This window comes from Vombatus ursinus, unplaced genomic scaffold (genome assembly GCF_900497805.2).
Source record: "Vombatus ursinus unplaced genomic scaffold, bare-nosed wombat genome assembly UNPS02011431.1, whole genome shotgun sequence".
Classification (NCBI taxonomy): domain Eukaryota; kingdom Metazoa; phylum Chordata; class Mammalia; order Diprotodontia; family Vombatidae; genus Vombatus; species Vombatus ursinus.
In genome coordinates this window covers 3,221,701-3,247,145 of record NW_020951209.1, presented here as the reverse complement: position 1 = coordinate 3,247,145, position 25,445 = coordinate 3,221,701, and the positions used below count along the sequence as shown (strand labels likewise).

The window sequence follows — 25,445 nt, the reverse complement described above, 5'->3', positions numbered from 1 at the left end:
GAAGCATATTCTTGGAATAGGAGAACAATCTATGTGAAGACACACAGAGAGAAAACTAGAATGCCAAGGCTAGGTACAGCTAGTAGCTAGTTTGGACAAAATAAAGAGTGCATATATATGAAATAAATCTGGAAAGGTAGGTTTTAGCTAGATTAGGTGGGGAGAAAGGGGGATGTTTTGCTCCAGACTAAGGAATTTGTTTCATTCCAAAGGCAACAGAAAATCAATAAAGATTTTTAAACAATGAAACAACATGATTAAACCTGTGACTTAGGACAATTATTTTGGTAGCTATGAAAAGGAGAGATTACAAGGGGAAATAGGCAGACCATTAGGAAGCTATTTGAATAATCTAGGTCAGATGTTCTTCACTATATCATGTTGCCTTTACTTGAAGAATTTTAGCACAGAGATGATCTTTAATTGCAAAAATAAGAGGACTTTTAATTATAGAAAGTTAACCACACTGAAGATTGCTCAAGAGCCTCAGCCCTTTGTTTTTTTTTTTCCCTTTGTGTCAGTCCTGGAACCAATACCTTCTATGTACTTACACGCTGGTTTTTTTGGGGGGTAACTCTTTTTAATGTCTATCCTAAGGCACCAAATCTATGAATGAACGATAGTACCGTATATGATTTCTTAAGAAAAATTCTATTTTCTCTTAAGCCAAAGTTGCCCCATGTAACCTATCCAGCAACTAAGTCTCTTTTATTACTGCTTATTTCTGTCAGAATTTAAAGGTGAAAGCCTTAAAACTGCAGCTTTTATGAGGCATATGAGGATTACCGTTGATGAACCATATATAGTGTAACTCTCTCATTTTTATTTCAATAAAATTTAAAGTAAATCACAGCATTATCTAGTAGATCTTTTACTAACTATTACTAATTCCTATTAGGGATCAACAAGACTGCAGCTCTTGTTTTCTCCCCTGATTTTTTCATTTGGGACATAGAATCTAACAGAAATAATTACCTGTATTAGCTGCTATAAAAAAGCTAAGAAAATGGAGAAGATTTTTGTCCTAAAGAATTGTCTAGGTCTGCCTCCCAGTAACCATCTTAAAAGAATTTCAAAATAGCAGATTTGTATTTACTACTGCACAATCCTGGTCCTGCCTTCACACAACATACACATTTTAAATTATGGAAACTCTGGCTCCTTTAGCTGCTTGTCACATTCTTGGGTCAGAAATGCTTCTGCCAGGGAGTGGACTCTCCACTTCCTTGTACTCATGATAAAGGCATCTGATGATGTTTGACAAAAGGGACATTTCTCATTATAAGTCAAAAGGATATGACTGCCTAGGGATACAGACAATTAATTGTTCCTCTATTCTAAGAGGGTTTCTCAGTGGTCAGGTATAAACAGAGTCATCCAAGAGAAGATAAGAAGAGTCACTGTAGGGACTACATCAAACTCTTCTTGCTAAATTTGTTTCAGGCTTTCTCCACACTTGAAGGCATACATACTGTAAAAAGGATTTAAATCAGCTTTGGGGGGAATAACTCTCTACAGCTGCAGCTCCAATAGAGGTGGGAAAGATGGCACAGGTTTTCTATAAGTGGAAGATTTTCTGAGGATGCCTGGGATGAGGAGGGAAAAAATGGAACAAAAATAGAATGGATTCTCTTTCATTCTCTTCCCCCGCTCCACTCCTGATAATATTCATAACATTGATTTCAGAATGAAAAATCCTGAACATTGTTTTCCTCAAATTTTTTATGGATATCATTTCATCCTTATGCTTACAGAGTTGGCTTTTTTAAAAAAAAAAAAGTTTTTTTTCTGGTAGTTAACTTTCTCTGTTTTTCAAGACTAGCCTCAGAAACATGAAATCATATTTCAGGCCTTCTCTGCATTTGAAGCACTTATCTGTAACTACTCATGAAGTTACAGGGGGGAAAAAAAAACTACTGTTTAATAGGTATTTTAAAAAGATACTGCTGTTACCAGCCCCCAAGCCTGTTCTGGCAACACAAAGCCCAAAGCAGGAAGTGTTTTCAGACTCAGAGACACATCTCACTCTGTGGTCTATGAGGAGCCTGCTTGGATAACCTTCAGATTTAACTGGAACAGTCTTTCCTACCTTTGAATATTTTCCTAAATATAACAGTCACTCTATATAACAATGGGCTAAAACTGCTGGAGGTGGAATAATTCATTATTACCTATTATTTTTAAAAAATCACATTCAGAGTCTGATGCTATCTCAATCCCTAGCATTTATTTTCTATCCTAGAAGCAACCCAGAACTATGAAGCTTAGGACTCTTCCATGCTGATCATAACTCTAACTTTGGAACATTAATATACTTGGTACACAAAAGAGGTAGTATGATATAGTGAATAGAGAGCTGGCCTTGGTGCCAAGAAGACCTAAATTTAAGTCTTGCTTTTGATAGGTACTGGTTCTATGTGAACTTGACCAAATCACTTAACCTCTTAGCTCTCTAGCCAACTCTCTAACACTGTAAGTTGCAGAGAAAGTGATGATCGGCATTGATGATGAGAAATTTCCTAACATGAGAGTTCCCTACACCAATGAAATCATAGGCCCAGTACATTTCCTAACCCTAGGACAATTAGGTTAAGCGTACAATAAATAACTAACTAATTTACGATTGAGTTCACTTCCTAGTCAATCAGAGGCAACATTCAAAATGAGGTAGGGGATACAGTGAGCATTTACTATTTTCCTTCAGGGTTGACTATATTAACCCAAAGACCTACCTCCACAAGACAGTTCATCCTGAAGTAGGACCAGATGCACTGGACAAGAGCACCTTGTTGTCCCATCTCCTTTCACAAGACAAATATGTGAACAACCACCATTATCCTGAGAACATGGATGCTGTCCTATAAATTAAGAGAAAAGTCCAAATCTATCAACACAAGTAGATGCAAGAAACTCAAGAGTTATCTCCTTAAAAGAAACTTATGATTTTTCCTTAACTACTAACAAAAGTAGATGTATATTATGAATTTTTAAATAGCTAAGATTTCTGTCTAAACTAAGGTACTCACTCCTTTAACTTAAATTATATAAACTATAATCTACTGTCAACATAAAAAAGTCTAGCATACATTAGTGTAGTAGTTACTAAAGCATCCATATACCATGAAATGTACTAAGTGCTGGGGATACAAAGGCCAAAATAAAACAATACCTGATTCAAAGAACTTATATTCTACTTAAGGAAACAACATGCATACAAATGTAACATGAACTTCAATAGGTCTTCCCTCTAAAACAAAACACTCTGCCACAGTATGTGCAAGAAGCACTAGAATGCTGGATACCCATAGTTTACTTGTCATTTTTTGAGGAAACCGAGTTTAACTATTGTTCTGGTGAAGATGTGAACTACGAGGGCAGAAGAGAGGGCAGAAAGAGAGAGCTAAAAAAAAACTTATTTCCTGAGAGAACTGACTTTAAAACTTACCTTGTAGGAAAAATGAGTGAAAAAAATGTTTGGGGAGGAAAAATTTAACTTGTGTTATGAGAAAAATGAAAGGTGAGACTGATTAATAAATGAGAAGTCAGCAGTTGTAGCGACAGTTAAAGATGACTTTGGCTGTGATGTTCCTCCCAGATGACAAAGTAAATCTTATTCTTTGTTTTGTTTATAATTGCATTGTTAATAAATAGTGTAACCAGTCACCTTTATGTTTATTTGAATATGAGATAAAGAGGTCTGATAGAGAGAAATGAACAAAATCTTACAGAAAAAGAAATTCCCCCATTATTTAAAAAACTGGAGTGAAGGCTCAGAGTTTAATTTATTAATGAGAGGTATTGCAATTTTAGTAATTAATAATGATACCTCAAACTATATGGTCGGTTCTTTTTCTGAGTAGGTATTTGGTTGCTCAATCTGCCATGGGTCAAAGTTTTGCAGATGAGCAATAAGTTGTAAATGCTTTAAAATATATATTACTAGAATTATGCATATTTAAATACCCAATTGACAGACTCTGTTGTTGTTCAGTCATTCAATTGTATGTACCTGACTCGTTGTGACCCTACGGACCACAGCACATCAATGCTGTCCATGAGGTTTTCTTGGCAAAGATACTGGAGTAATTTGCCATTTCCTTCTCCAATGGATTAAGTCAAAGAGGTTAAGTGACTTGCCCAAGACCACACAGCTAGTAAATGTCTGAGGCCAGATTTGAACTGACTTCAGGCCTAGCACTCTATCCACTGAGCCACCTTGCTACTTCAATTGACAGAATTCATAGGATAAAAAATTTGCAACTGAAAGGGTCCTTATAGGTAGTTTATCCTAGCTCCTTCATTGACTGATGAGGAAACTGAGGCCAAAAGATGCTAAGTAACTGGCCAAGGTCAATCAAGTGACAGTACTAGACTTGGAGTCAGGAAGACTTGAATTCAAATTCTGCCTCTGGTACCAACTTGCTGTGTGACCCCAGGCAAGTCACTTACCCTTTCTCAGCCTCAGTTTTCTCATTTGTAAAATAGGGATAATAGCAGCACCTGCCTCACAGGATTGTTGTGAGGACCAAATACGATAACATATGTGTATAGATTTGCAAATGTTAAAGAGCTACACGAGTGCTAGTTATTATTATTATTATTATTATTGTTAGCTTATCATGTGAATCAATATAGGGAACTGCCAGTATGGAACTTTCTCTACCAATGGTAATCAGCACTGTCACCACAATTTAAAGTTCTAGAAAGTTACCTGGGGCCCTGAGAGATTAAGTACCCTAAGGCTATAGGTGTCCATAGATGTGACTTGACCAGCAAAGAAGAAAAGGAAGATGGATTCTGGCTAAAAATGGTTCAATTATTTTATTATATCATCAACCACATTTTTTCCCTAAACCTTAGAAGGGAAGTGAATCGATTTTTCTTAAGTTTTCCAACACTTGTTATATCCAAAGCCTCAGAATTTTACTCAAATATACCAAACATTTCATTACTATAGCACTTGGTATGTAATTAATCTCCATTTGTAAATTAATGAAGTCACTAGACAATTTTAAGAAATTAAAGCATTCTGCTAATTTCTTTTATTCTCCAGATCTTTCCTATACTTCTAAGTGCTGTTTTTCCTGCACTTCTAATACACAAGGTGTCTTGTGATACCTTGCTGCCCAACATATACTTATTTTTTCTTCTCTGCTCTCCTTTCCTATTACTGATAATTAAATTATATGATGATAATCACAATAACCTACTATTAAATAAGAAATAAAAATTTAGAAATTGGTTGGTTCAAGAATGAGATAGAACAGTAAAATACCATATATTCTTTCCGTTCTGGATAAATTGCTTTATTCTCCAATTACAAAAGCAGGCAAAGAGAATTATCAGAGTTGACAACATCTAAAGATCATTCATCATTTTAATGTGATTTCTCTTTAGCAGGTATGCCTTATCACTAAACTTATAGTCACAGATATTACTTAAGGTATCTTAATAGTACCAGAGAAGCTAATACTTTTGGAGCCAAAGACAGAAAAAATTATTATATTTTTATATCTTCTCTGCATGCTTCTCTTAGGACAGTTTTGAGGAAAAACATACACAATTGTAAGATGGGAACAAATGCATTTTATGTTTTTATTTTGCTTAAGCTATAACATAACTTTGTATTGAGAGGCAGTGTGGAGTAGTGGAAAGAATGTTGGACTTGAAAGTCAGGAGATGTGGGTTTGAATACTGTCCCTAGATACTCAGTTGCTTTGTAACTATGGGTAAGTCATTTAAATCCCTTAGAGCTTCAGTTTCCTCATCTGTAAAATGAAGATAATAATATTTGCACTATGTACCTCACAGTGTTGTGAATAAAGCATTTTTCATAACTTAAAGTAATATATAAAGGTAAGTTGTTTTTATATATTCGGTGGGACATAATTTGCCAAGACTTAGCATTCAGGTTTTATCTTCTAATGATACTTGCAATTAAGAATTACTTGAAAAATTGCTCATAATTTTGGAAAAATTTGCAAAAAATATAGTGTTTCTCTTCTATGAAGAAATAATAGTGGCATAAGAGAATAGGATTTTGGTAGTGGATAGAGAGGTGTCATCAGAATCAGGAAGATTTATGGTTTTCTGTATTGGACTAGGTGAGGTAGAAAACCCACAAAGAGTTTCCATGCATTGAACATACCATGACGTTTTCAAATATAGTATGAGCAAATGGCTTAATTACTAATTATGCTAAAAAGACTCCACTAAGGAGACCTGGATACTACCTTAATATAATATTCAAATGTACTAGATCAGCAATCCCACTAGCTACTTACTATATTCCAGAAGGTTTAGCTCCTTTACAGCATGAATGTCACTGAGTTGGGCAATTCGAGCCTGGACCTTGGTCCGCCCTTCACGACCAGTCATGTCGATTTTTTCAATCATTTGCTGCTGCCTATCAATCCAGTACAGCCAGTTTTCAAACACAGTCAGTCCCACAGGCTGTAAAATATTGGAGTCTTCTAAAACTATACGATTGGCACCTTGATAAAACAACCCAAAGAAAAAAAATTTAGGTACCAATTCACTTAATGACATGTATTGAAATTCTATTACCATTGTACATGTAGCACTAAACTAGGTACCTTAAAAATCTAGTTGACGTGCCTAAAGTTTTTAAAATGCTAGTATATTACATGAAATACCAAATCAGTGATATAAACTTCTGAATATTGTATTTTCTTCAAATCATAGAGTGGAAAAGGAATTAAGATATTATCTATCTCTACCCAAAAGCAGAAATATCTTTTACAACATCCCAGAAAAATAGTCATTAAGCTTAAAGACTTCAAAATGATGGAGAATTCGCTAGCTAATGAGGTAACCCATTCCATTGCTAAAAAAAAAAAACCTGAAATTCTTCTTTATAGTGAGTCAAAATCTAATTGTTTGTAACCTTCACTGTAGTCGGATTTAAACAGACCCTAAAAATGATCCGGCAAAGTAAAGCTGAATGAGTCATCCTAGCAACAAATGTCTGGCTTTAAGGAATGAAAGAATGAATATTACGCTATGTTGGTCAAAACTGACAAACGTCATGACAATAACGATGAATTTTGCATGTGCAAAATACTATAACATTGATTGATTCAGGTGATTCTTTGGATCACTGGAAGCATGCCAGAAGAGACCAGTAAAAAGTAAAATGTACATAATTATTCTAATGAATAAAGGATTTATTAAGCACTTACTATGTGCAAAACACTATGTTTTTATTTTATTAAAAGTCTCTAACTTCAAATCAGAACTAAGAAAGGAAAAAAAGAAAGGAGGCATGAAGAAAGAAATGGAGAGACTCCCTAGACTAAATCATTCAGAAATACTATTCCTGAGTACCTGAGAGATCACTACTTTCAATTCGACGGAGATCTGAATCAGCCCAAAACAGTTTGCCCAAGCGGCTGTCAAGGGCTAAAGCTATAGGTTTGCTTAAGCCACTGAAAAAGAGGACCTCTCTTTCTGTTCCATCCAAAGCGGCCCTCTCAATTTTTGGAGACCTTTCTTGAAGATTGGTAAAGTACATATACCTAAAGGAAGAAAGAGGAAAAAAAGTTATAAAAAGAAATTATATTGATACAAGTACAGCCAAACCCCATTAATGAGAGATAGTACTTCTTTTTTTTAAAGCAATGATTTTTTACTATTTTCACGGAGCTCAACAAACTAGGATAACAAAAGTATATACTAGTAACTAGTAGATGTCCTTCGAAGTTTTGCTTTACTAAATAGATAAATACTTGTAATTAACTTGCTAAATGTTTTAGGTATAGAAACAACTATCCAAAGCATCTGAAAACCATTTTCTGCCCAGTCTCAATAATAATAAAAAAAATTCAATGAGAAACTAATAAGTCACATCTTCTACTTTGAAAATGCACAAAAATTGGGGTGGCTAGGTGGCACAGTGGATAGAGCACCAGCCCTGGAGTAAGGAGGACCTGAGTTCAAATCCAGTCACAGATACTTACTAGCTGTATGACCCTGGACAAGTTACTTAACCCTGATTACCTCCCCACCACAAAAAAAGAAAGAAAATGCACAAAAATTCAGCCAGAAGTCCACAGGAAACAGGAAAAGTGCTACTCTTTGTTACCCTTCCAAACTCACACAGGCACCAGGCAGCCTCACAGTATGACCAGAGACAAAATATATTTAGCCTATAAGATTCTATGTCTATAAGCAAACAGCAAAAATACAAAGGGCTCTCTTAAGAGAACCCCAAGGTGGTCCAAAATAAATACTGGAAGAGCATCAAAGAAACCTTGGAATTCCTAGGGAGTGGCAAGGAATAGCAATCAGATAGAATATTCCAGGCCAAGGGACTCTGAAGTCCCTAACATTCTGTTCTGCATAGAAGGTACTGAAGAACCCATGCTCTGAACCTTAAAGATCCAAGGGAGTCCAACCTTGGTAGGTTGAAAGTCAGTGCAAAAACCAAGAGTAACACCATACAGGGTTGAATACTACAGAAGTACAGCAGAGGGCTGGCACGAAGCCAAAATTAGGAACTAAAGCTGGAAAGAGTAAAATTAAACACCAATCAATATAAAAAATTACTAAATCTAGAGATTTCCAAAAAGAAGCAGCAAATAAACTCTGTAATAATTACAAGTAGAGATTCAAAGGAAAAAACAGGTTTTCCAAAATCATGAGTATGTGGAAGAAAGAAAAGCAATGAAAATAAGTAGCTCAGAAAAGAAAGGGTTAAATCAGACCCACCAAAATGGACCCCATAAAAACCAGATCAAACTAAAATCAATCATTTTATAAGACAGCAAGAAATATTAAAACCAAATCAAAAGACTAAAAAAAAGAAGAAAACAGAAAATATCTGATATCAAAAATAACCGAGGTAGAAATGAGATCAAAGAGAGATAACTTATGAATCACTGAAATCTCTGAAAATCATCATTTTTTAAACCTAGACAATATATTTGAAGCAATTGTGAATGAAAATTGCCCAGATCTATTAGTCAGAGGGCAAAGTAAAGATGGAAAGAATGCACTGATCACCTCCTGAAAGGAACAAAAAAAACCTCAAAGTCTTAGGAACGCCACAACCAAAATCCAGTTTCCACAGCAAAGAAAAACAATACTGCAAGCATCCAGGAAGAAGTGTAGGTACCAAGAGACTCCAAGTGGGATCACAGGAGACCTGGCTAAACAACAAGGGATCTTGGAATACAATGTTCCTGATGGCAAAAGAAGTAGGCTTAAAACCAAGAATACATTATCCTGAAAAGCTGAGTAAAATCTTGTAAGGAAAAAAAAGGACCTTAATGAAACAGATTTGCAATCATTTCTGATAAAAGACTGAGTACAATTCTAAAACAGAAACACTAGAATACAAAGAAATCAGGAAAGGATCATTTATTTGCGCAATTGGAAAGAATGGTATGATGATGTTGTAGTAACAATATTCTAATAGAGGGAAAAGGAAAAAGCATCCCTTCAGGACCTTAATGTTTTCAATGGGCAATGAACAAGTTAACTTTTAAAAATAAAGGTACTGAGGGTAGATTGGTTCTATTCTGAGGATTTAAAGAGGGGAAAGAGATCAGAGGACAAAAGGAATACACTAGCATGAAAAGGAAGAAGGGGATGAAGCGTGCTATTTCTCAGAATAGCAAAGGTATGTGTGAAGAAATATACAAATATGGAAAAAAAGGTAAGAGGAGGAGGCATCAAGATGAACCTTATTCCTATCTAAAATGGACAAAAGAAGATTATACATCCACACATCCACATAAACACACTCAGCTCAGCGTAGAAATACATCACACTCAAGAAGAAAACAAGTGGGAATAGGGGAGTGGTTAAAAGGAGGATAAAAGAGGACACAGTTACAAACAAAATAAACTTTCTGATCTTGAAAGAGGGATTACCTGAGGGGGAAAAGAGAAGAAAATAACTAGAATCTAAGAGGATACTTTAGCTTGCCAGATCTGAGGAATCACTGAACCAACTACGGTATATAAATGTAATGGAATATTATTGTGCCCTAAGAAATGATTCAGGATTTCAGAGAATCCAAAGTAGTATAAACTGATGAAAGGTGCAGTGAAAATTAGGAAAACAATTTATATAAGGATATAAACAATTTATATAAGGATAATAAGCTTTCTTTAGAAACAAACCTGTGAAAGACTTAAGACCACTGATCAATGCAATGATTAATTATGTCTCCAAAGGACTTCTGATGATGCATATTACCCATCTCCCAACATAGAGGGGAGGAACACAAGCTACGGAGACATACAATTTTGGACATATTCATTATGTAGATTTGTTTTGTTTAACTGCACTTACTTGTCAAAAGGCAGAAGGAAGGTTCAGGAGGCACAAACAGGGCAGTTTTATAGTAACAAATACAATTTCACAGTAACCCATAAAATTTTATTTAAGTTCAGTATTAAAAAAATTATCCTTTTAAATAGGTAGCTTAAAACATTCCTTTTGTGCTTACAGAATTCCCTTGCTGGGGCAGCTAGGTGGCGCAGTGGATAGAGCACCGGCCCTGAAGTCAGGAGGACCTAAGTTCAAATCCAGCCTCAGACCAAACACTTGACACTTACTAGCTGTGTGACCCTGGGCAAGTCACTTAACCCCAACTGCCTAAGCAAAAAAAAAAAAAAAAAAAAGAATTCCCTTGCTCAGCAAACTTATTTTTCATAGATCATAATTAACTTTGACCTAGTTTCTATCTGAACATGACAAATTCTGAAGAGATTCTGAATTTACTGAATACTGATCTATGGCATGGTTATTAAGACCAAATTTTAAATGCACAACACACACACACACACACAGAGGAGGATGGTAGGCAGAAGGATTAGGGCACATGTTAAAATTCTTTTCTCCCCCAATGTTCAAGTTTAGTACCTGTAAATAAGTATATACCCCTTTACAATTTGCTTACTTCAAATACTCCCTTGACTCTCTCTTGCAAACTGCCATGAAAATATTCCCACTGAATTTCCAATATATCATTTATATAACGTACCCTTTCTCTGGGTTTACCATGATGGCTCGAGGTCGATCTTGCTCTCCTTTGAGTACCACTCCAACAGGTCTCCCATCCAGTCTTGTTACATTAATGACATTGGTGGCTTCACAAGTCCAGTAGATGTAACGGCTATAAATGTCAATGCTAAGGTCATAGGGCTGCATATCCAGATTCTGATTGGGAACTGAGCTCACAACCACAGTAAGACCCTTTGGAAGGAAGGGTAAAAGACTTATACACAAATGATATTAGGTTGAAAATCTGACAACCCTGGGACAGATTCATCCAATAACTACCACCAACATGAATGGCTGAACTCAAGAAAGAACTAATTCTCTTAATGACCAACATGTTATACTAGGTTACCCAATTCAAGGAATCTGGATTTTCCCCGCTGGTTACAAGAAAGTTGAGAATATAGTAATAATGGTATTATTTAAGCACTGTAGCTCAGGGGTTTCCCAACTGCAATTCTCCAAATGCTGGGCTGTCATTTGTCAGTCAGTCCTAGCTCAGGACTATCAAATCAATTTATACAAAACTCAGTGCCACAAAACTGCAGTATTTATAAAGTTGAGCAGTACAGTTTCCTGAATGAATGAATCTCACCTCACTCCTTGCCAGTGGGCTGAAGTGCTCCTTCACAGGACTGATTTATATAAACACAACCTTCTATCTGTAGAAATACAACCTTGGGGGTGTTGTAACACTACTACAATTTTTGATTGCTAGTTATCACCCTATTAGTCCTTTCTCAAAAGGCCTAAGGCTTGTTTAAATGTTCAATGATCTCAGCCCTAACTTATTCATCCCCAAACACATTCCACTTCCTGGTTCCTTACCGTTAGTTCCATAAGAACTTTGCCCAACTCCATCAGAACACTGCTCCCAGTCAGAGTTATGACTGAGTGAACAGGTAATAAATATAGTCACCTAAGCTCCATAAAGTTAGTTAGCATCAATAACAGCACTATAATCTTGTCCAGTGATATAGCCTTATAGATAAAGCAAAGGTCTGCATAAGCATGGCACATCTATTCATTACCTCTTCCCACATATCACTGTCATCAACAAACATTTACTAATAGCTTACAAGATTGCAGGACTCTGTATTAAGTACTTCCATTTTTAATAGTTCTAGTTGGGGAGCTTCCTTGCTTTCTGGGTCAAGTAAAGAAATAAAGAGAATTAAGAAAATATAGAAAAATAAACATACTTGTATGTACATGTGTGCACACATATACAAGGGTAGGAAAAGAGGGAGGGGGAGAGAACAGAAGAGGTCATTTTAATGTACAAGATGGTGAGGATGTAAGTGGTTCTGGTTAAAGGGAGAAACTCTTCTAGAAGGCTATAAATTTTGAGTCAAGTTCTTCAATTACCTGGCTACCATCTTCCTGTGCCTTTCGGATCATATTTTGTCGTGAGTCGATCCAATAAAGTTGTTTGTCCAAAGGGTCATAGTCAATGGCTCGGACATTCCGTAGGCTGTGGATAGGGAGGATTATATCAGGACTCTGTTGCTCATCAATCACCATGCGGTTGATGGCATTCTTCTGACTGAAGAGCAGGAAGGTGGTAGGAGCTTAAAGAAAGAAAAGAATGAAAAAAGAAGTCTATAATATTCCACTAGAAGAATCAGGCTAATGCAAATACTATTAGGAATGTTCTATCATGTAAACTTTGGCCAATTCCAGGACATGGAAGAGGAAGGGGGAACAGGGAGGTGATACAGTACATCTGAGGATTTTTCCACTATGTGTATACTAGGAGGGGAAGCAAAAGCTGAAGCATAGGACAAAGTACGGATTTGTTCAAGAGCTAATGCTTAGTATGATCAAGACTTAAGTAGGCCCACAAGGATCTCAGATAAAAATTACGAACTTTTTACTTCTTTATCCCGGGATCTGGGATCATTTTAAGTGGATGTCAATATGTAAGAAAAAGTATAGAGATGATCAAACAGAGTTAGGAGACTCAAGTTCTACTTTTCGTTCTGCTACAAACTTAGGTAAGTCATTTAATTCCATGTTATTAAAAAAATCCTAATTTAAAAAAATGGAAACTGAATAACTGTATTCTGCCCCTAAACAGTCTAATATTTTGCCTCCCGAACAGCAATGTCTAATGCCATGCTTAGTTATTTTGAGTGCCTATTCCTTGGAAGAGTAGGGTTGTCTTCCACCATGTCTTTCCCAGGAAAATCTAGGCTGTGGTGAAATAGGATGAAATTCGTCTTCAAGATATGTATATCATCCTTTTTCTAGCTCCTCTGCCTTTCTCTAGTTTACCACAGGGCAATCAAATGTATTTGGCAGGAACCAATTTTCCCTTATCACATTCAGATTCATATAATGTTTACTTGTGTGAGTCCTACCCCCTCTTTTAGACTGTGCTTTGAGAATATGCTGTTTTTCACCTCTGTAGCCTCAGTACCTAGTACAAAGCAGTACTTTTAAAATATTTATTTGAATTAAATTGAAGCAAACACACAAAATAGACCCAAGTTCTAGGTGACACTCTGCTACTAACAAATTCTGTAACCTCAGACACGGCACATTATTTCTCCTGCCCTCTTCAATGTTCTGATCTAAAACTAGGGTGAATTAAATGTCCTCTAAGAACAGGTCAATGTTCAGGTTCTAACTTCAACATTGAAAGGCAACACAGAAATAACTGTTTATACTAATTTCTTAACTGCACTGTTTTTTTTTTCTTTAGCTTCTATATATCTATGGAAACTATACATTAGTTAATCTGAATCTTCAGAGAATTCCCCAGACTAATGGAGTGAGCTTTTCCTTTATTTGGTATTCACTGTACATTGATTTAATTTCTTTTGGAGATTTAAAAAAATCATATACTATGCAGGTAAGATTAATGACTAGATTGTAGCAAATGACAAGTTTCCCACTTCCTTTTTTTAAAGATGTTAAAAAATATGAAATAAGTCTCTACCAACAGTACAATTTTCTTAGGAAGTTGAGGTAAAGAAGTCTAAATGAATTCAAAGATCCACACAACTCTGAGATTGTATAATTCTAAGGGTTTTGAAATTAAGGTCTTCAAATAAGGAAACACTCAGAGACAGTGACAAACAGGACTATTAAATACTCTATGAGCCTTAGAGGAAGCACACTAGTCTCTTTGGGCAACAAATGCAATACGTTCCTACCTAGAAATTACATTAATATTTACTATTAACATTTATATCATGCTTACTAGGTGTCAGGCACCATTTTATAATTATTATCTCATCTGATCCTCACAACCACCCTGGGATTCAACTGTGCACAAAGCAATGTGAGGAACACATAAAAGAATGAGAGGGAATAAGGGAAGTACAATGTATATTCTTCTTTTTGCATACAACTAAGTTTTAATATACATAATTTTTTGAAAGCCAAGTCTCATCTTTATTAAGGCTTCATAATTAGTGAGATATGTTTCCTTTTTTTCAGAATGGGAATCTTGAAGCCATTCAGTAAAAAATTTATTAGGAAATTTATGACAGTGCTAAAACCTTCCAACTTCACCTCAATTTCCTCATCTGTAAAATGAGGTGGGAGGAGAGAGTAAATGATCTAGTTGGTAAGAGGCAGTGCAGTAAGACAGAAAGAATGCTGAACATCAACTGAGCTTGGCCATCTTACCTGTCGCTTTGGACAAGTTACAACCTCAGATTCCTTATCTGTAATTGGAGTGTGTTCAACTTGACAATGTCTAAAGTCCCATCCTGCTCTAAATTTAAGTATTTCAATTAAGTATTGAACTAAAATTGGGAATATCAGATATAATTAATAGTAATAATAATTGTTGTTGGTATTATTGTTGCTATTCAAAATCATACATTATGAAGCACTTTATTCACAACAACCCTGTGAGCACCAACTCTGGAAACAGAGTTCCTGGACTCAAATCTCTCCTCTGATGCTTACTACCCTATGTGAACTTCAGCAAGGCACTCGACTCCCTGGACTAGTTTCTTCATCTGCAAAAGGAGGGTGTCCCAAATACATGGCTTCCAACCTCCCTTTGAGTCTAGTTCTATGACCCTACAGTAGGGAGTGCAAATATTATTATAATCCTTTTACAGATGAGGAAACTCAGACTCTGTGTTAAGTGACTTGCTCATTATCACACTGCTAGTAACACTTTATTTAGATCTCAGCAAAACATTTAACAAGATCTCTCATGCTGCCACGGTGAACAAGAGAGAGGTAGATTGTTGTTTGCAAGTGAACTGGATTTAAGTAAGGCAGAGCTGTGCAAAGTCACCAGCCTCACACTCTTCTCTGGAGCCATCTGGATCCAGTGGCAAGCTATAAACAGAAAGACTAGGGATGGCTCTGGATGCAGTGGGAGACCTTGGCCTTTTTAAGCTAAGGTCTTTAACAGGTCTCAGTTTGCCTGAGGCAATACCCCTTCAGTGATTAAGACTAGGTAAGAAATGAGGCAAAGAATGGCCTCTTTTACCTAGTCAAAAACAAACAAAAACAAAACAAAACAAAACAAAAAGACTAAATGAATCTAGGAAAGGAAGATCCTCAAGGTTTCTGGCCAAAACAGAAACAACTGCTATTTACACTCACTCTGAGCCATGACAGCCCAAACCATGACCAAGCGAGGATTGGGCTGGGCCCTATGGATGGCCAATCATTGAGAGTCAGAGTGATTTGGATTTAAGGCATGGTTCTTAAAAAAAGAAATCTAGCCATAAAACCCCAAGATATCTTGTGAGGTTTCAGCAATCCAAATGTATATTCCTTCCATCAATTGGGGAATGGCTGAACAAGTTGTGGTATATGAATGTAATGGAATACTATTGTGCTAATAAGAAATGATGAGCAGGCAGACTTCAAAAAAACCTGGAAAGACTTACATGAACTGATATAGAGTGAAATGAGAAGAACCAGGAGAACACTGTACACAGGAACAGCCATATTGTGCAATGGCTGACTTTGACAGACTTAGCTCTTCACAGCAATGCAAGAACCTAAGACAACTCCAAAAGACTCACAGTGGAAACTGCCATTTACTTCCAGAGAAAGAACTATGGAGTCTGAATGCAGATGGAAGCATACTATTTGCTCTCCGTTTCCTTTGCTATTTTGTTTTAAACCTTCATTCTCATGGTTCCTCCCCTTAGTCCTAATTATTCTTTACATCATGACTAATGGGAAAAAATGCTTACTACGAATGTATAAGTAGAGACTATATCAGATTGCACGCCGCCTTGGGGGAGGACCGGGAGAAGAAAATTTAAAACTCAAAATCTTACAGAAGTGAATGTTGAAAACTAGAAATAAATAAATTATCAAGAAAAAATGTATATTCCTTTGGGCAGAGCACCCACAGATAAGGGTATGATTCCCTATGTGGAGGGAGGGAGAGAAGGAAGGAAAAGGATGAAGGGAGAGGAGGGAAGGAAAGAAGGAAGGAAGGGGTGAGGGAGGAAGCTGTGTTGTCCAACTGGAACTAGCCAGTTGAGTTCCCAGTGAGGCAACTACTACTACTTACAGACTGTTGTTTGTCCTTACTTCTTGAAGAGGATCATGACATCAGGAAGGTGAAGTCATGACCTGCAAGTTAAATAAATTTAAGTGAAGGAGGGCTGTGCAAAGTCACCAGCCTCACTCTCCTCCGGAGCCATTTGGGTCCAATGGCAAGATATAGATGAGGATGACCAGAGATGACTCCCAAGAGGGATAGATACAGGTTAAATAATACCATAATTATGTGAATTTAAGAACTGATTGAATGGCCAGACTTTAAAGAATAATCCTTAATGAGTTGAGGTCAACTTAGAGGGCTCTAGTATAGTATCACCAGGGATATGATCTTGGTGCTATGATCCTTAATATATATATTTTTCATCAATTACTAGAAGGCATTGATGGCATGCTTATCAGACTTGCAGGTAACAAAGCTGGGAAAGAAAGCTAATGTACTGGATAACAGCATTAGGATTTAAATAGATCTAGAGATACCAGAAAAATGAACTGAACTGAAAAAGATGGTGATTATAGCACTTTTTTACCTTCCCCACCTCTATTGCATGGTGAATCAACTCAATTCTATGCTATCCTCTACACTCAAATCCCTTGCCCTCATCTTATTTGCAAAATCACACCTTGCCAAACCCCAAATGTGGATTACTTCCACCATCTGCCTCCTTTACTTCTATCCACGTGCTGCCAAATGGAGCTGGAGGAAATCATAAAACCATGCTGACTGGTCTCATAACAAACTTGTTATCTAATTTCAACTAGGACCACACTGCAACAAGGCAAATACCATTCCTCTATAATCAATGCTATCCCACTTTCTACAGCAGCTATTCCAAAGCTTCCTTTCCCCCTTCTTTTACATCATCTCACTTGATGATCTCATCAGCTCCCATGGGTCCAATTGATTAATCTCTAAACTGATGATTCCCAGACCTACATACCGACTCCTACTCTCTCTCTTCAGCTACGGTTACGTATCTCTCACTGTCTTTTCAAACTAAATGTTCTACACAGGTAATTATAGTATACTTCATGCCAGGAAGTGTTTTAAGCACTGGGAGTACAAAGAAAGGCAAAAAACAGTCTCCAAAGAGTCTTAATTCTATTGGAGAGACAACATGTAAATAACTAGGTACATATGAGATATGTACAGAGTAAATGGAAGGTAATGTGAAAAGGGAAAACAGCTAGGGGGACCATGAAAGACCTTCTGCAGAAGGTGGGATATGAGTTGAGTCTTGACGAAAAGTGAGAAATTTGCCCAAGCTCACATAAGAACTAAGTGCTAGAGTCAAGATCCAGATCGAACTCAGATCCTGACTCCAACTCCAAGTATGGTTAGACAGCAATTTATCTAAAAACGCCTGTCAGTTTTAGGTGACTGCAAGCTGAATGTGAATCAACATATTCTATGGCAGCCAAAAATCCTAATGTAGGTAGCTGGTGGTGCACAGAATGGGCTTGGAGTCAGGAAAACCTGAGTTCAAATCTGGCCCGAGATACTTCTTGTGTGACCCTGGGCAAGTCAATTAACCCGTTTGCCTCAGTTGCCTCAAGTGCAAAATGGGGACAATACTAGCACCTATATCACAGAGTTGTTTGAAGATCAAATGTAAAGCACTTAGCACAGTGCCTGGCACATGGTAGGCACTATATAAATGCTTATTCTCTTCCCTTCTCCTGTAATCTTAGGCTACATTAAGAGATACACAGATTCCAGGAATAAGGGAAGACAGTACCACTTCACATTTCTTATACTATGAATACCATGGTTAAATTTTGGACACCTTATTTAAGGAAAGGCACTGACAAGTTAGAATCCTCAGAAAAGGCAAATAAGATATTAAGGAGCCTCAAGATTCTGCCAATATGAAAATCAGGAAGGGGGAAGAGGAGCTTAAAGGAGATGAAGGGTGTGAGGAAGCTATCTTCAGGTACGTAACAAGCTATTACATCTTGTGGATGAAGAATTAGTCTCATTGTCTTTGGCCTCAAGGGGCAGAATTAGCAAAATGGGTGAAAAGTACAGACAGGTGAATGAATTAAAAAGCTGCTAAGGCACAGATTTAAGTCTGAGCTATCCAAATGGCATGAGACGCTTCAGGAGGCAATAGGTTCCTCCTCATCCGAGTTTTTCAAGCAAAGATTAGGTAATCACTTATTTGGGAACATTACAGAGGGAATTCTGGTTTATGTTTCATTTGGACAACATGGCCTCTGAAGTGCATTCCTACTCTGAGGTCCTGTGATTCTATGGATCCTATGATAAGCCTACATCTACCTACATTATATAGAGGTAATTTTTACAATATATTACGTTAGTAGTCAAGTCAGTGCTAGGCAAAGAAAATGAAAAATGCATTCTTCTTTTGGATTTTCTGTTCTATAGTCCCACTGTAATAAGAGGCGAAATGTCTACTTCTTTTACGGTTAAAAACAACTTAGTCATCGGATTCTTTCAAAGTAATATATTGAACTAGTTCCAAAGAACTAATTTTATTTAATATTTCTGTGATCCCATCCTCTCTGGTAAACCTACCAACTTTCTCCCATTCAATATCTACTTATTCTTACATCTGATCACTATTCCCTTCATTACTATGCATGAGAAGGTATAAAGGTGGTGATTCTATGTGTATGACTGTTCTTAAGGTTAGAAAGACTTGTCATTTGACTACTAATTTTGGATTATCTGTGCCTCTTTTCATTTCCATTAGGAGAAAAATGAAAATTGCCTATATTTACTTTGTCTCATTTTGGGTTCTAACATATTTTAATTATATAAATACAATGTCAAATTGAAAAGGGTTAATATTTTGCCACATCATCATATGTTACTATCAACAAGAAGACAATAACAAAAATTGTTTTGTTTTTTTTTACTAACCCTCTCTCTTTCCAGTAAACATCACCTTTGTTCTGTCACATTTTTGACTCCAGGAAGAATGGGCATAGTGTTCCCAAACTCTGCTTTTTCCTCAAATTCTAACTTGTTTATAGGGAATTATAGCTTACCACTGCAAGTTCTGTTGTCAGTATTCAGTGAATAGTGGGCTGGACATCCACAAACAAAACCACCAACTGGCACAGCCAAGCAGAGATGGGAACAGTGCCCATTGCTGGAAGCACATTCATTCCATCCTGCCTGCCGAGAGGAGTGAAAGACTAGAATGTCCATCACATAATCCAAATGACCCTGTATGATGGTTCGGTTTTGGCCACTGGTTTTATTGGCACGTTCAATGCTACGTCGGCTCCAGTCTGTCCAGTATATGTAATCCTGGTACTGAGTCAAGCCAAAAGGATGAGGCAAGTCATCTGCTATAACTTCACGGTTCAAGCCTGTTTTCAGAAAGACAATAGAGAGGTAAGAAGAGGGATGAAATATGGGAATAGAAATGTCTTGCTCGCAGAACAAAAACATTCTGTAATATGTGAAAAAAAAACTATATTCGTAGGCAGTTAAGAAGAATGTAATTATTTTGAAAACAATCTTAAAATCAGTCTAATCTCTACAGTCAACTCATTTGTATTCTGACCCTATGTCTCAGGCTAACATTTCTGCTGTAAGTCAGTGATCTGTTTCAACTTCTGGATACATATTTTTGTAGTATTATTAATCCTTTCTAATAAACACAGAGGCTTCTATTCTTCTGCTGGTAGCTTCTATTATAGGTAACTTTAGGAATATCTACAGGTTAACTTCTACTACAATAAATTATACAGTCACAAAAAGGTTTGCAGGACAAATATTTACCAGTCCCAGTCATTAGTTAACTCTTTTCAAACAATCTTAAGTACAATAAAATTCCTTTATAATGAAAGAATGTGGACAATCCCATCAGATTTTTGTTGGTGGTATCTGACCTATATAAGTGACTGTCATTGGACTTTATATAAGGAACCACAACCTCAAATTTTAACTTCAAAACAGTTTATACAGAAAGAGAAAAGAAAACATGTTCTCAGCTTCCCTATATCCAAACAATGTTTCATCACATCTTCTTCAAAATGAGATATTTATGAAGTACCCTGCAAAGCTTAAGCATTATATAAACATTGTTATCATTATTAGCATCACAATTATCATCATCAAAGGATAATTCTGGAAGAGTATCTGTTTTTATACCACAGGCTTCTCTTTTTTATTACTATGCCCTATGCCTATTTTTAAAAAATATTCCTCCTAACAACAGAGATAAAAAAGAACACTGTAAATGGGACCAAAAAACAGAATCCAAAGAGAAGAACACCTAGAACAAGAAAATGACAGCACATACTCTCACCCTGGTCCAGGTTAAGGAGGTTGAAATCAGCTACAAATCTTACTTGCTCATATAGAGCAGCAGATCTACATACATCGTATACACATGACATACACATATTGTAAATAAAATTTAAACCATCACCCTAACTTTACATTCAAAATATCAACAACAACCCACCCTTTGACTGTCTCAATTTGAATGAACAGAACTACATCTTACCTAGCATATTTGAAGATTCTATTAAGTTGGTATCCAGGTCTGTCCAGTAGAGTCTTCTTTTAGCATAATCAATAGTTAAGCCATTTGCCCGTCCTACATTTGGAACTAATGTGGTACGTTCACTTCCATCCATGGCAGCTCTATCTATCTTGGGCTTTCCACCCCACTCAGTCCAATACATAAACCTAAATTCAAAATACCCATTATTTTATATTTTTCATTTTTTTATCATGTAAATAAAAGGAAATTACTTATAAATCATTATGCAAACTTTAAAAACCTGAACAGGGCAACATGGGGAAAGACAAGAATGATGACTGCAAATAAATGCTGCATTTAATTTATAGCACTCTCAACTAAATATTATTTTCTTAAATGCGAGAAGAGGAAGTCAGCTCTTCTTAAAACATTTCCAATAGCACTTGTTTCAACCAAAGCCTCAGAACTGGACCCCTACCAAACATTTCCTATTACAGTATTTGGTGTATAATGAATCTCTATTTGCAAAACTAAGATCCAGTTCAGTATAAAAAGTTCAAAAGTAAGCAAGGTCATTAAAGAATTTTAAGAAATTTAAGTATTCTACTAGTTTCCTTATGTTCTTCAGATCTTTCTTATACTCCTAAGTGTTATTTTTCCTGCACTTCTAATAAAGGAGGTACATTATGGCATCTCACTACCTAAAGTGTATTTTTTCTTCTCTGCTCACTTCAAGGAATTGACAGTGAAAAATTATTAATTGAGCTGATTCTGATACTCTATTATTAAGAAAAGATGGAATGAAAATTCAGTGATTAGTTGGTTCAAGAGTAGGGTAGGAACATCAATAAAATATGTACCATTTTCCCCTTCTGGATAAATTGTTCAACTTCCAGATTACAAAAGTAATAAAAGAAAATTATCTAAGTTGAAAATTTCTGAAAATAGTTAATGATCTTAGTCTGGTTTCTGTTTATAAAGTGTCTCTGTCACCAAATTTATAGTAACAAATAGTACTCTAAACATCTTGTCCAATAGTGTCCAAGACACTAGTACTTAAAAGCAGAGCCAAAGATGAAAAGAAAATTTCTTAATCATGGCATTGTCCTCTCAGAATAATGCTGAGAAGTAAGAATGGAATAGTTAAGTGAAGGGCCTAGAAATCATGCCTTATGAATAGGTTCAGTTGAAGGAAATGGAGACTTTTAGCCTTGAAAAGAGAACACAAAAGGAGGAGGTGACAGTTCTCTTCAAATACCTAAAAGAAGAAGGATGAGATTAGGAGCAAATGAAGTTAAAGAAAAGCAGATTTAAGCTGAATGGAAGTAAAACTTCCTAAAAATGAGAGCAATACAAAAGTGGAGTGGGAAAAGTAGGTTTTTCTCTCACGAGAAATCTTTAAGTAAAGGGATTGTTCAGGTACAGTTAGGACTATATGGCTTCTGAGGCTCTCTCCAACTATAATACTTTATGACTTTAAAATATGTCTGGCCATTTTACAGTCATTTTCTGTTAGATTATTAGGGCGCTTGCTACCTACATATGATCAGATCAGCTCCTGTCCCCTTATGTCAACTGGTTAGAAACAGGAAGCCTCACTCACCACTATACCCTTAATTATAAAATAATGTTTTAAAAAGGTTTTCTTTTTTTCCAAAAATTTTTCCCATTATTTTACTTTATTCTCACAACGACCCTGTGAGGCTAGCGGGAAAAGTATTCTACAGATGAGGAAAATGAGACACAGAGCTTAAGTGATTTCAATGTTATACAGATAATTAATGGAACTAGAAATGAGTGTCCTAACCTCTAGGAAAATGTTCTTTTTAACAAGATCAGTTCAAGTACTAGTTAGAAGCACTCTACAAACTGGCACTAGGCTAGATTTCTCCTTTACCAGCTGTCAGCTAATTGAGATCAGTGATCTGGGAACTGAAAATGCATCTTTTTTTTCCCCTAGTCTATGATAGCTGAAAGTTGATATATATGAAGTACCATGACATATAAGCAAGATTTCATAAACTCTGAAATTAGAAGATGTAGGTTCAAATCCTACCACTAACGCTTGTAAGAACTGTAAGAACTTGGGCAAATCACTTAAACCTCCCTTGGCCTTAGTTTCCTCCTCTATAAAATTAGGGGGGACTGGACTAGATTGTCACTAAGGTTCCTTCCAGTTCTAAAGATATACTTATAATCCTAGGAATGCCAGTGTTTTCGGGCTCTATATGGGTAGCACTTGTCAGGTTATGGGTACGTGCATACCCTTTGTGAGCCAAAATCTGTGTGAAAAAAAATCTGACATATGCTAGCAGTAACTCATACCAGTGTTTTTGGTCATAAATCCTAAATCTGTCTGACAGTTAATGCTAGGAGGTAATATCAACTTTGCCTTAATGCCACATGATATCAAGAATGCTGATTCTAAAAATGGCCTGATTAGACAAGTAATTAGGGAGGAGGCTGAATAATATGAAATCATCTACTATAATCTCAAATATGGTAGATATACTTGTTGTTATCTAAACATTTGAATTTTATTTAATTCATTTCCATTCCTAATTTTGAGTTTCTCCAGCTGGTGATTTTTTTTTTTAAAAGAAAACAATGTTCTAGTAAATCCTTCCTAGAACAATACCTGTAATACAATAGTTCTCAAACTTTTTGTCGTGGGCCTCCTTTATACTCCTAAAAATTTTTGAGGACCTCTTCTAAGACTTTTTGTTTATGTGAGTTATAGCTCTCGATATTTATCATTTTAGAATTTTAACATCTCAGTACCATTATGAAAATAGTTTTGACCTCATAGATCCCTAGACCCTACTTTGAGAACTGCTGCTACAATCTATAGACTTTGGCTACCTTGTTAATGAGCAGATTTCACTGTAATAAATGTTTCTTTGATTTTGTGGTAATAGTAAAACCTCACTGATGTGGATTAAATATATGCAGTCTGAATTAGCCAAAAGTCTAAAATGTACAGCATGTTTTGTTTTTTGTTTTTTAATGCAGTTTTACTACTTTGGAATACAAATGGTATCTAATCTCAGGTCTTAATTTACTGATAGGATTTGAAATGATCACAACTTCTTTTTTCATAAGCATAAGGCTCCAGAGTATTTAAAATAATTCATTTTAGGTATATAATCATTCTGTTAAACTTTTTTACTCTACTAATTTGCTTAAGTAGCCTCTTTCTCCCTTCTTTCAAACATAATGCAAAGGTACACTCCTCCCATCATTATCAGTTCTAAATCATTGGCGACTGAATTAATGGCTTTAAAATAAAGTCTTTCACAAGATTTTCATTCAGGCATAACATCCTTAACAAATATTTCTCAGGATATCAAGATTCAGCCCTTGATTATCTGACTATATCCCCTCCCAAATTATGTATTCAAAGCTTATCAATGCCATCCTCTTGTGCCCTTCAGAAAATAATTCTGTGTAGTTACAAAAACTACAAAGGTAAAATTAAATTTACCCTTCAGCAGGGTCTAATGCAAGAGCTCTGGGGCTATCTAGGTCCTTCCACACCAGAACCTGACGATGTTGCCCATCCAGCTTTGATACTTCGATACGATTTGTTCCAGTGTCTGCCCAGTATAAATTCTTTCCTAGCCAGTCTACAGCCATGCCTTCTGGATAATCCAAGCCAAATTCTACCACATGCTCCAGTGAACTGCCATTCATAAATGCTCTGCTGATAGTCTATAGAAACACAGAGATATATAAGACATAAGTAACATAAGTAGTAACATAAGATTTACAAACAAAACATAATTCAGAAGAATAATTAAGAGCAAGTTTAGGGGAGAGAGTATTTTTTTTTAAAGTAAAACCAAAACCAAACCCTATATCGTTCATAAGCAATGAAAATATTTCATAATATTTTGTAATCTCTACTGTAGAAACAAGTTCAGGTGACTCTAACCTGGATCTAGTAAACAGTAAAAATACAACAGTGACCAGAATTTACTGTCAATTCAAAGGAAAGAACTTTGGCATTCTCAAGAATCAAAATGCATAATAACACATCAAATGTAAATCATCTTTATTTTTAAAATATTCTTGGTTTTCGAGTAGAGAAACATATGACTACAATTGTGGATAGTTACAATGTAGACTCAGCTCTCTAAACACATTTGGGAGTGTCATCATAATGGTTTGACAGGACATTAATATCTTTAAACAAAGTAGCCTTCATTATTTGATCCAACCTTGTCTGTGTGCATCCTGCCTTCCATTTCCAATGTAGCTTTAAATTCCTTGTCACTGTTAAATTATGGCGATACAATAGTTTCATAGATTACAATAATGAGTGACTTAAACCTGAAATTCATTTGGGTACAATGAACAATCTATAGTCAGTTAGCAGCTTTAAATTCCTTCCCTGATAATAACTATCCTCACATAATAAAAACAGTAATAAGTTACTCAAAATACAATACA

At 36.0% G+C, this 25,445-nt stretch overlaps 1 protein-coding gene across 3 annotated transcripts in view; it reads right to left on the bottom strand.

Annotated features, from left to right (window-relative positions):
* LRP6 (LDL receptor related protein 6) overlaps positions 1–25,445 on the bottom strand; it is a 133,633-nt gene that overhangs the window by 21,907 nt on the left and 86,281 nt on the right. For all 3 annotated transcript variants that reach the window (XM_027856380.1, XM_027856381.1, XM_027856382.1), the window contains 8 exons: positions 24,478–24,704; positions 21,015–21,199; positions 19,543–19,869; positions 12,400–12,602; positions 11,015–11,226; positions 7,348–7,538; positions 6,285–6,494; positions 2,733–2,858 (listed from right to left, as the gene is read on the bottom strand). In XM_027856380.1, the coding sequence (XP_027712181.1) occupies positions 2,733–2,858; positions 6,285–6,494; positions 7,348–7,538; positions 11,015–11,226; positions 12,400–12,602; positions 19,543–19,869; positions 21,015–21,199; positions 24,478–24,704 (1,681 nt within the window). The remainder of the gene's footprint in view (positions 1–2,732; positions 2,859–6,284; positions 6,495–7,347; positions 7,539–11,014; positions 11,227–12,399; positions 12,603–19,542; positions 19,870–21,014; positions 21,200–24,477; positions 24,705–25,445) is intronic.